At 39.4% G+C, this 12,370-nt stretch overlaps 1 protein-coding gene across 2 annotated transcripts in view; it reads left to right on the forward strand.

Annotated features, from left to right (window-relative positions):
• The first annotated feature begins 500 nt into the window (after positions 1–500).
• LOC115788192 (focal adhesion kinase 1-like) overlaps positions 501–12,370 on the forward strand; it is a 55,133-nt gene continuing 43,263 nt past the window's right edge. The window contains exons 1-2 of one of the 2 annotated variants that reach the window (XM_030741134.1): positions 501–732; positions 7,556–7,582. In XM_030741134.1, coding sequence (XP_030596994.1) covers positions 714–732; positions 7,556–7,582 — 46 coding nt within the window. In that variant the 5' untranslated portion in view covers positions 501–713. Of the gene's footprint in view, positions 733–1,318; positions 1,339–7,555; positions 7,583–12,370 lie in introns of those variants that run through there. The other variant, XM_030741135.1, reaches the window with a different exon arrangement.

Below are 12,370 nucleotides of genomic sequence, written 5' to 3' on the forward strand. Positions count from 1 at the left end.
TAGCTCCACAGGGGTGCATGTGTGTTAGCGAGGTAGAATAGCCAAAGGGAAAACAATGCACACATTCATATTCATTTCCCTCTTATGTCATCCTCAGCTGCGTCTTTAGCAAATATATTTTTCCTTTAGGTTTTTTCTTTATATTTTTGTACTGTTCCACTGCTTTCTCTAATTTTACTCCTTTTCTGTTCATATTTTCTAGCAGTTATTACATCATTTCTTTTCATCTCTTCTCATGTCTTTCCCTTCTCCTCTGTCTTCTGTACATCTGGCTCCCTCGCTCCCCCCTCCTTCACTCTCCCGGGGACAAAGACACCCACATCCCCTCCTCCTTCCTTCTTTTCTCTCTTTCGTCTCCCTCCCCCCTTTCACGTCCATAGGCTGCCTACTGATCCTCTTTCCCTTCCTCCTTTGGTTCTTCCCTGTACTCAACTCCCACTCCTCGTGCTGCTTGCTGTGTATCTGTGTGTGAGTGTTGAGTAGAGGGGGGCGGCGGAGGCTGTAAGCTTAAGTCGACATTATCCATCATTACAGAGTTAGCTGGCTAGCACACCGCTACCCCAAAGACCACAGAAGCTGGGGATATTGGCTTTTCCCAATTTAGCTGTCCTTTAGAGGAAGATTGGACTCTTCTCTTCTCTTCTCTTCTCTTCTCTTCTCTTCTCTTCTCTTCTCTTCTCTTCTCTTCTCTTCTCTTCTCTTCTCGATATTAAATGGAAGGACTATACCATGGTAAGGTTTTTATAATTCTGGTGTTTGAAAATATAGGTAGTTCCTTCTGTGTTAAGCCATTATATGCATGCATGGTTATCCACATCTAAGATTGTTTATTACCCAAAAAGTTGAAGTGTGTGTGTGTGTGTGCAGTGCATTCAGGCACACAGTGTGTCAGAAAGGTTTAGCTCTTCTACAGTTGCATTTTGTTTCTTCCTGTCATTACTTTGACTATTATAAACTTAAAAAATATTGTTGATAAGTGCAGTTTTGTGTTGATCATAATAAATATGCTAAAGACAATTTGAGGAGGGGCTGTAAAGGACACTTTAGTGATAGTTTTATTGGTTTAGGCTCTAGAAATGGAGCAGGTCATCCACTAGTGCAGGGGTGGGCAACTCCAGGCCTCGAGGGCCGGTGTCCTGCAGGTTTTAGATGTGTTCCTGATCCAACACACCTGAAACACACATAGAAGTCATTAGCAGGACTCTGGAGAACTTGACTGCATACTGAGGAGGTAATTCAGCCATTTGATTCAGGTGTGTTGGATCAGGGACACATCTAAAACCTGCAGGACACCGGCCCTCGGGGCCTGGAATTGCCCACCCCTGCACTAGTGTGAAGGTTAGTGGTTCGATCCCTGACTCTCCTGGTCTGCATGTGGAAGTGTCCCCCACTAATCCACTGGTGTGTTTGCGATAGATATACACAGTGTGTAAAATAAAGTGTCAGAAAAGTGTTATATAAGGACCAGTGCACCACTAAATGACATACTTAAAGTGGAGCTGAAACAATTAGTTTTATTAGTCAGATTAATTGTTTGAACTGCATCTTAAACAAAATTATCAGCATTTGTTTGGTTTCAGAAACTCAGCTGTGATCATCTTGATGCTTCTTGTGGTTCATATTGTTGTAAATATAACGTTAGTTTCTTTTTTATACTGACTTAAACAAAACAAGCTATTTCAAGGTATTATTTTTGAGAAATAAATGCCACATTAGTTGATGATGAATGCAATCTTTGTGCAACGCTATTCAACACCATTAAACAATTTTCTCCTTTTACCCATCTTAGTGTTTGGTTGCTTGTATGTGGGAGGCTTCAATTTTAACTGTGCATGTGCAGTTAAGGTGGTTATCGCTGCCTGTGTGTGTGTGTGTGTGTGTGTGTGTGTGGGTGGGGTGGGGGGGGTCAGTACGTGTTGGATATGTGTGCCAAATTGATGGTTTGTGTTCAAATGAATGTGTGCGTCCCGACATAGTCCCCACTGCTGGCCACGTGGCTTTGTGTAGGTGTTAGTGCATATTTGTGTGAATGTTCTTTGCATGTTTGTACATACTGTGTGCAAATGTTGGCGTGAACTAACAATCCCCCTGCAGCGTTTTGTTTCTAGGTTAGATCATCTATATTTTAGTGTGTGTTAAATATGTTGGTCTGTGCTTATAGTGGAAGGAAATTTGCTTAACAGCCTCCCTCCTTCACGTTCTTATGGAGATGCATGCAAGCGAGGCACTGCTCCTTTAACTGCTTTAACACTAAAGAAGTTGAGTTCCTGTGATTTCCAGTAGAATCATTATTTTGTTTTTTCATACAGTACATCCAGAAACCATAGTTGGCCACTGTCTCATCTAGACACCCTTTGAATAATGAAAAATTAAATGTTGGATTAAAACTCTGTTTTAATGATGTATCTGTGGTTAATTATATATATTAGGATGCTGGTGCATGGTCTGGTACAAATTCTGCAATCTAATTATCATTAAGTAGAGCCACTAAAGCGCTTGGATTCATTGGCCAATCAGAAATTAGAACTCGCTTTTAGCCTTGTAAAGCAGTTCCCCAGATAAAAGGCACGTTCAATATTGAATGTAAAGTGTGATCTTCACCTTATTCATGTGTTTTTCACTAGTTATGCAGCTGGGATATATTGTCAGATTTGTTTGGATTTTTTTTTTTAAATAACACATGCAATACATCATTTTAAGATTATTTTGAAGCTCAAGCTATCTCACCAGTTCACTCACCCTAAATCTGTTCATTTGAATTATACATAGCGTGTCTGGTTTTAGTGTGATACATTAACATGCCGCTCCAGTAAGCCAGTTAGCTTTATCAGTGCACCTGAGTGATACACACTTGAGCAAATGTCTGTGCGCTTTTGCAGATAAATGTGGGCGAGCAGTCATGCGTTTACGTGGCCTTTATTATGTTGCGTGTGTAGGGTTTATCTTGAGTATGCCACATCTGAGCACGTGTATTTTGGTGTGTGTGTGTGTGTGCAATGCATTTGACTTGGAATAATTGCTTGATGTTTATCTGAATGTGAATAATGACATGAGGGGAAAAATGTGTGTTTCTGTTAGAACACATTTGCCTTTACGTGTCTATTTTGCATGTCTGTGTATTTACTCATTTATTTATTTATTTGAAAATAAATTGGGTTATGAAAGACAGCAGCTGGTGTTCCAGCATATATAAAGATGTGCCTCCATTATGTAAAACAACTATATCTCAGTGTCAAAGTCAAAACTGTGCTCAGAACCTACCACAAGGCATTTTAAAGGCCAAAACATGTTTTTTTTTTTTTTTTTTTTTTTTTTTGTATGTGTGTGTGTGCGTGTGTCTAACTGGCAGGTGTGATTGGTGCCTCAGGCGTTGTTGTTGCATCGTAAGACTGCATGCTCCAGTAACACCCCATTGTCCAGAGAGTTTCAAGCACCACACACACACACACACACACACACACACACACACACAGATGGAGACACCTGCCAGCTCAGCTTGAAGGTTAACCATTAGGCACCAAGCAATGAGGCAAAACAGCTGACTGTGCTCCTCAAGTTTAATATATTTAATTCTTGTGGGAGAAGAAAGTGTTTTTTTTTTTTTTTTTTTTTTTTTTTTTTAAACACTCATCTGTTAATCCTACAGGATAGTCTTTTCAACATTTTAATCTATCTCTTCATTTATTTATTTATTTATACTCCTTTTCCAACTAGGGCCACTGGTGGCCTGGAGCCTATTCCAGCGAGCCAAGAGTCACTGTGGGACTGTGGGAGGAAGCCAGAGCACACATGAAAACTCATGTAGGCATGGGGTGAACATGCAAACTCCACACTTAAGGATCAAACCAACCAGCAAGTCTGAACCCAGAACCTTCTTGCTGTGAGGTGCATTCTCCTTGCTGCCCCCTCTCCTTTGAGCACAAGGAGACTTAACTTATTCTACTGTACTTTCTAGACATACAGAAGCAAGAACTTTTGACACAAATACACTTTGCAGTACAATGATTAAGAAAGAACATTTTAGTTGTAATTGTTAGGTTCTCCCGAAGTTAGTTCAGTAATGATATATGCCAGATCGTTGCACTGTACATATTCAAGCACCATTTGATTTTCAGCTCAGTAGGTGTACATAACATCGCGTGTGATGCCTTGTTTTGGTCAGACTTTTGAATTGTTTGGCCTCAAATAAAATGAGACAGGAAGGCTGTAGGTGCAAAGCAGAGGCTTTTTTTTTTTTTTTTTTCTTTTTATTAACATCTTAACTTAGAGACAATGCTGTTATCAATAACAACCCCCCCCCCCCGACACACACACACACACACACACACACACACACACACACACACACACACACACACACACACACACACACGCACTCCTATGTCCATAGCAGTGAGAAACCACAATCACACGGCCCAAACGCTGCTTTAACAAAGACACACTGGCTTTGGTCTCCTCTTTGTCTCAGCTTTACTCCTCTGGCTCATTGCTGAGTGGAGTCAGTTGTGCACCAAATGCTGCCTCCACAGACACAGAGGCGGTACCTGAAATGGGAGAGAGGTCAGCACCACGCACCCACAGCAAAACACAGTAGAGCTGCTGTAGCTCTAACAGTAATGTTAAAATTCAATATTTTGTTCTAAAATGTAATTTCATAAACATAATAGTAAATGGCTTCTGACCTGAAGGTTATTGTCATCTTGTTTTCCTATTTTTTTTTTAAATTTTTTTATTTTTTGTCAAATGGACAAGCACCTGTTTACACAACTAACCCTCCCCCTCGCTCTCTGACCTCGCTTAAACTATGAATTTTGACTTTAACTACTGATCTGAGACCAGTAGTCAGACAGACACATCACTGCTTTGCAGACGCTCTCATGATTGTTCAGTCTAATTACAGCTCTTTAAAACCCTGTGGTTAACATGCAGTTATCCACAATTTGAAGACATGTAGATGGTGTTTGTGTGTCTGTGCTTGGAAATGCCTGTCTGTAAAGGTGGGAGCTGGTAGTTTTGGAGTTTTTGGACTTATAGTGTGGACGGTAATACCAACTGACAAGGAGGATCCACATTCATATGCTAATGTGCAGAATGTGTCTGCATTAGGAGTTCTGAGGGCAGTGTAGGTTGTGTAGGTCAAAGTCCTTGAGACAACATACTGCAATCCATATACCTTTAAAAACCTATGAGCCTTATGAGTGTCAGCTTGAGGTGTGTTTAATGGGACTGACAACAGCAGACAAGTGTGTTTATGTATGTGTGAGGGGGGGGGGTTTGAACCTGACTGATGTGTAATTATAACCTTAGTAGCACACCCGCACTGTTTTCCACTGAGTGGTGAAAAAACCCACACTCTGTTCTTATTTTGGTGCACTTTAAATTCTTTAAATTATGTGCAACGAATGACAAAAAAAAAGAAGCTGCTTTTATATAAGAGCCAAAGAAGCATGAAGGTTGAAAGGTGAGTCTGCAAAATGTTTTTCAGATATTAATTTTTCTGTAAAGATGACAATTTTTGTTCCAACACTTCAGGTGCTCTCTCACCTTGTTTCTTAGCTCTGAAAAGGCCACTGTCTCCCGTGGTGTCGAGTGTAGACAGATCTCAGGCTACATGGCACTTAACTTTCAATGTGCTCTTTACAGAGACATTGAGAAGCAAATGGAGGCAGAGTGGCGCGCTGATAGCATCCAGGGGACAGATGGTACCTATAGGTTTCTATCTAGAGGTCATTATAGGAACTTTGAAACAGACTCTACCATCATGAAGTGGTCTAGATCAATTTACTCTGGTCTCTATTAGTCACCTAGGATTAAGTTAACCTATTTATAATGGTATAATATATTAATGACTGTCTTTGATTGTCAAAGGATGATACTTGGCAGGTGAGGAGATGAGATGAAATGTATGTGCCTGCAACTTAAAGTCGACTGCGTTCTGGTTTTTGTGCAGATCAGGTCAAGAGGAAGGAGTTTTCCTAGAATTGCATTATCCGTGGAAACAGTAACCATTGCCTTATCTATCATATCATGGTACAATTTGATATGCCTGGCACTTCCCACGATAACATGTTTTGTTTTCTCCTCCGTTTATTGCAAATACTAATAATGAAAATCTCCAACCTGAATATTAATGGAAGCTGCCAAAACTCACTGTGTTAACTTTGTAATTAGAACTGTATTGGGGGTCACCAGTGAGTTATTTGTATCTCCTTGTAACCATCACCACTGTAGATGCACACATCCACAAACTGCAGTATGCTGGTTTCATATTACACTTCATTTCCACCATGAGTCACCTTGATGGCATTTCTTTCTTTGTGTGTAGTTTTCCTCCAACCGTTGCTTACGTCATCTTTGACAACCCCTGCCGTCTGTTCGTCTTGTGTGTCTGTGGGTGCATGTTTTTACCCCGTATTTGTGTGTAGCTCAGGGTTTCCAAAGCACTTATCCTTTTGCCCTCCACTACATGCAGCCCTATCAAGGCTATAACTCAGTGTCATGTTTCCATAAGGCTTCTCCTGGACTTCCTGTGGGTGTGTGGGGACCTATAGAGTACCACAATCAATCAGTCAGTCAGTAATAAGAGTGGGACTGATACTCTTACTTTTAAGCTACTCTGCAGTGTTTTCCATGTAAATAACCAACACAGTGCTAAATGTGTTTTCAAGTCACATACAAAGTGAATTGTATTGTAATGCATGAAGAATGAGCTGGCTTAATTATGTTTAGCTTTTACCAATTTTTAAAAACATTTGCCTGAGAAGCCTTGTTTTGCTTGATTAGTCTGTCTGTGTCTGTATCTCTCCTGTTAACCACAGACTGATTCTAGTCAGAGCTTCAATATCCTCCTGTACAGTTTTAAAAAAGCCCCAAAACAAATAGTGTGACCTTTAGCATGACCAGCTCCCTTGGAAGCTAGTGTTATGGTCTTCTGAATCTACACAAAAATGTCTTTGTGAAAGGTGTTATGGGTAACTGGCAGTTTCAGAGAAGCATCTTCCAGCCTGAACACTTTTGTGTCCACAAACATAGAATCAGCTAAATGCTGCAGCCTTCAGTACCATTGTATGTTGTATTGTAGCCTCCAATCAAAGGCAGTAAGGTTAAAGCACAGTCTGTAATGTCCTCGTCTCACAGCTGCCTGATCACCGTGAACAATAACCCCGTTCTGTGGTGTTTCCCCACTTAAGGTTTTTCACATGTTTAAACAATGAAGCTTCAGCCTATAAGGAGCGAGGGTAAATCTTTTAACAAAGGGGGTATCGATTGGGAAAAAAAACCAATCTATCAATGTCTCCATGAACTGTGTGTGTGTGTGTCTTTTACAAAACAGGGTACTGATTGATTTCTAATCTATTTAACTTGACACATTGTGGAGCAATAGAGCCACTGTGCAATTCACAGTCTGTACGTAATTGAGTTTTGGACACCTGCTGTGGGAATTAACTTAATAAACTTGTGTTTAATTTTTGAACTGACTTGATAATTCATTTGGCTAACTCTCCTAAAATTTAACAAATTGGCTAACTCTGTTATTTCTCCACTTGTCTTTCAGATATTTCCAGGATTGCCTACTACACAGGTAGGTAGCTGATCCTCTAACACCCACTACACCTATTAAGGATTTTCAGCTGCCTTTATATAAAGTATAAAGGTCACTGATTGCCATAGGAATAGTTCTTGGATAAAATAATTTTGACCTAAGGTCCTGCCTGTAAGTTGCCCCCAAGTTGTTGTTGTTATTTAATCCAAGATGACAAATACAGCAAACTGTATTATTTTATTGCCAAAAAGTAATAGCAGTGGGAATGTAAAAATGAATGACTATATGATTATAATAAAATGTGTCTTGTGTGTTAATATAAACTGAGCTAAACCTGAATATGATACGATTTAAATACAGCTCTTGTGTCATATGGTTTGAATTGCCTTTTATTTAGAAAATAATCAGATAATTAATAAACAGGGCCAAGGGCCATCTGTGTTTCCCTAACTGTGGTCTTTACACTTTTTTATTAAAAAAAAAGCCTAATTATAAATCAAAACTAAAAGTGAAGAAGTAAAATGATTGTATATGTTTTTTGTGAGACTTACACTAATATAAACAGTCAGTAATGAAAAGCTGAACTAGTATCGTGTGTTTATGTGAGTCATGTTTGTGATTGTGTAAGACAATTTAAAAAGACAGAAAACAGAGCGGGACTGTTTATCTGTGCTTGTCTCAGCATGTTGTTCTCATTAGTGAGCAGGAGTGAGGAACAGAGTGAGGGGCTGTGTGACTAATTAGAATATTCACACAGCAGATATCAGACAGAAAATTTCAGAGTTCAAATATGTCACCAAAAACCCGAGGATAGGGCGGTACGATTAAGGCCAAAATGGTTTATTACGATTATTTTGATCAGTATTGAGATCCCAATCATTTATCATAATTATGTGATTCTCATGGTGACAAAAATGTTTCTATTCCACTATCACACAATCGTAACGCTGCTTTCACATTTGTGACCTCAAAATAAAATTGGTCCTCCTTATTCACATAAATTCAATGCAGAAAAACTGTACCAAAATTTAACACAAAATAGAATCAACTTTTCAATTTGTCTATATTCCTGATAGTTGAAATTTCTTTGTAGACAAATAAGGTGTTTATTCACCTGATCCAAGACATCCTAGAAGCAAAATGTAAAGTCTTCCACTTCATTCATCGTAACTGCATGATGGATGTGACTAAAACTTGATGCAAAGTTTTCAACTTCTGTGAAATCACTTTACATTTCCCCTCATGTTTGCATACAGTGCAAGTATTGCCACTGTGGAAATATAATAATAATAATAATAGAGCAAAGGCAAAATAAATCTTTTGTTCAGTATATTCACCATTTCCATGAAGTCTTCATTACTCACCTTGTTTATTGTACACACATCTTTGGCCAGATGCAACTGTATTGATGATTTCAATGCGTCTTTGTGAGCTGGATGGATAATCTGACGTGCTGTACAAGCATGCTTTTATGGATGTCTGAGCTGATGGAAGATTCATGTTGACAATAATTGCATTGTTTTTCTTTCCCTTCGTGCATTTGTTTTACTGTCATTAGTGCTGTGTTTTTTGGCAGTTGAATAAGTTAAGTTGCATTGCTTCGCAGTGCAGACACAACTCTGCAGTACTCTGCATATGATTTGTTCCTCGTTATCATTACTTGGGCTAAATCTGAAGATAATCTGCTTCAAGGGACAAGTGCTTCACCTTCTGCAGTGCCAAACATTTGTGTTGATGGTCTGTTAATTGTTGTGTAACTGTCTTTTGACAGACATACAAGATTCAGGAAAATCCAAGCTGCGCAGTGCAGGAAACAGACAGGTTGCCAGACAAGGATTTAAAGAGCTCTTTATTTGCTTTTGCTTGGTTTGCTTTTGTACGCAATTTCAATATCAGGCAATCATGTTCATTTAATTGTGGGAGGCCAAAATCGTGATTGAGATTAAAATTCAATTAATTGTGCAGCCATACCTGAGGACTTATTGCTGATTAATGCTGCATGTCCAAAGCTACACAAGTAGCTCTTTGTCTAGCTTTTAATCCTCTCCATTTATCATCCAGACTAATTCGTTTATCACATGATGTTACTTTTTGTTTCTGAATTCGTTGAACACCGTGACGTGTTCAGAGCTTCCCTCCGGTGTATAGTTTAACAATGCTTATTGCCAGCTGTGAGGAAGTAAGAAAAAATTAAGGGAGGGGATGTTTTTAACATGACACCAGTGTCTTGTGTGCAATGATATTACAGACGAACAGATGAATCATACCTTTTTTACTGTTTACAGTAAAAAAGGTATGCTTCAGAAAGCTCTTCACCTTCAAGGTATTGAAACAAACACATGGTTCACTGATCACCACATCAGAGTAGATGGTCCAGATTTGAGATTTACCTGCTGCTTTCAAATTGTATTGACATTCAGTAGGTAGTGGGTTCTTTGCTTCCCCCCTGTCCTTAAAAAAACATGTTCATAAGCACAGAACACAATACAAACACAGAGAGAGAGACTTTGGCTCAGGCCCAAAACAGCTCTTCCCATTCATGGCAACATCCGGCCCCCTCACAAAAGGCTTTCAATGGTCCACCCCCACCCTCCCATTTTCATAACAATGGCCAGTGCCTCAGATGGACCACAAATTATAGGAAACTCGCACGTGCACACACACATGCGCACCCAAATGGCTGCTGCTCAGTTAAGTAGCTTTAGGTCTTAGTTGGGAAATCTTAGGTTTTAAGCTTATTTGTGTTTTTTGTATTCAGTAAAGGCCTGTTCTGTTCTTCAGGTGAGAGGTGGTCATACATAATTTTTAAAATTTTAAGTCTGTTTTTCCAGCCAATACACAATATTCATACAGCATAATCAGTCAGGTTGCTCCATTTCATTCAGAATAGTTCAGAATAATGTTAAATTTTGCAATTTTGTGCACTGAATTTTTTTCTCCTGTTCTGAATATAGATCGTATATAAAAGATGCATGTAGCCACTGTGGAATTTTAAAAGCCACTGTGCTGCTTTGGCCACTGGCTTTTTGGTTTTGTCAAACTAGAAGTGGCCACATTTACATGAGCACAATCTTGGTTAGCCAGCTGTATCCAAAGGCTATATAGATGCAATTCACATACACAGAATACCTGATAATTAGTGCCAAATAACTAAATACTAAAGAACATATTTGAATTTTGCTCACCAAAATGAGAGCATGGACTTCTTGATGACCTGTACCTCACATCAGGCCATCTCATTTAACAGATAATTCAATTAAAAATGCTCCAAAAGACACCAAAAGACACCAAAAACACGGTTGAGCGGTCCAGTTCAGTGACCTGAATTAGCAAAGATGAGGATTAGGATACCTGTCACAGTTCCCCTAACCAAAGGCTTCAAATGACCCACATGGGCAAATTACAAAGAAAATTAAACCCAATACAGTTGTCACGACAGGGGAAATTGGCTCTGAAGAACAACACAGTGATACCTGGTTGTAAACATGTTTTTTTTTTTTTTTTTTTTTTTTATGTAGTTGGGCTTTAAATATGGGGGTCTGTGGGATATTATTGGCTAATAGAGCCAGTCTCAAGTGTCAGTTTTTGGCACCTCAATGCTGACTTAATTTTTCAGCCAAGGTTGAAACTGAAAGCTGAACTAAGCAAGCAGCCTGATCGATCTGAGTATGGGGACTCTATTGCTGACAGTTGGGGGAGCTCTGTATGTTTTCTGGCTGAGTGGATTTTATAAAGTGTGATCTTCTGAAAACCCTGTGATTTGAAAGTAGGTTGATTGCCATATTGGTTGCAGCTGCTAGTTTACAAACTGAGCACAGCATCTGTGTTGGCACACAGTTATTTTTTTTTTTTTACTTTCATAAAAATATTTCAGCCTGTGAAATTCTGTCAGAAAGAAGGATGTGCATTTTTGTTGTTTCGCTGTTACGATTATTATACAAGAAACCCACAGAGTTCAGGGTGTTCTTGTGGTTGATTGAGCAGGTCCTGCATGGGTGAGGTTATGTTGTCCATAGAATTATATATGTCCTTGAGAAACAGTTGATCATATGAGAATGGATTTTAATTCTCCCTTTTAATGGAGGAGATCATAAAGATATAGTTTTTCTTTTTATTAAATTTAAATAACAAGGGACTTTTCAGCATTGGTAGTATTAGTTCAAGATGAAAGCTGTTCTGAGATCAGCTTGAGCAAAAGTGGGAGGGTTTTATTGAATAGAGGGGACAACATTAGCATATTAATAGTTTGTAGCTCCTCCTGCTCCTCCAGCAGCTCTCTCTGGAGCTCTCTCAGTCCCCACTCAACTTTCTTTCAGTTGCGCTGCTCTGTCCTCCTTTACTTCATATTCACCTTTAAAACAATTGCTGGATGTGTCTCTCCCGGTCCCACCGTCTCTCTCGCCTTTTGTTTTTCTTGCTCGACCTTTTCTCTCACTTTCTGTTTCCAAGAGGAGAAGATAACTTTGTTTGTTTCTTACTGAGCACAGTAATTGTCTCTCTGACCACTGACTAACTGAAGGTCCTCTGGATGAGCACTGTTCGAATTGGATTTGGCTTTGAACTTTTTCTTCCTCCTCGCCAACTTGGGGACTTCACTGAGTGAAATAAGCTGAATTCGTCAGTCTCCTGACTCTTCCAAGGCAACTGTGTAACTATGGAGTGCAGGCATGAGGCAGAAATCGGGCAAAAAACAAACAGTGTGTTCTCATCAGAGAGGGGCTGCTGAGGAGTGGACAGAAAAAGAGGAGGAGTGAAGCTCGTGGATGAAAGTAGCTTTATGTCGCTGGAGAAATTTTTGTGTTGTGAAGCTTTGGTTAACAGGAAAAG

Source organism: Archocentrus centrarchus, chromosome 11 (genome assembly GCF_007364275.1).
Source record: "Archocentrus centrarchus isolate MPI-CPG fArcCen1 chromosome 11, fArcCen1, whole genome shotgun sequence".
NCBI classification, from domain to species: Eukaryota; Metazoa; Chordata; class Actinopteri; order Cichliformes; family Cichlidae; genus Archocentrus; species Archocentrus centrarchus.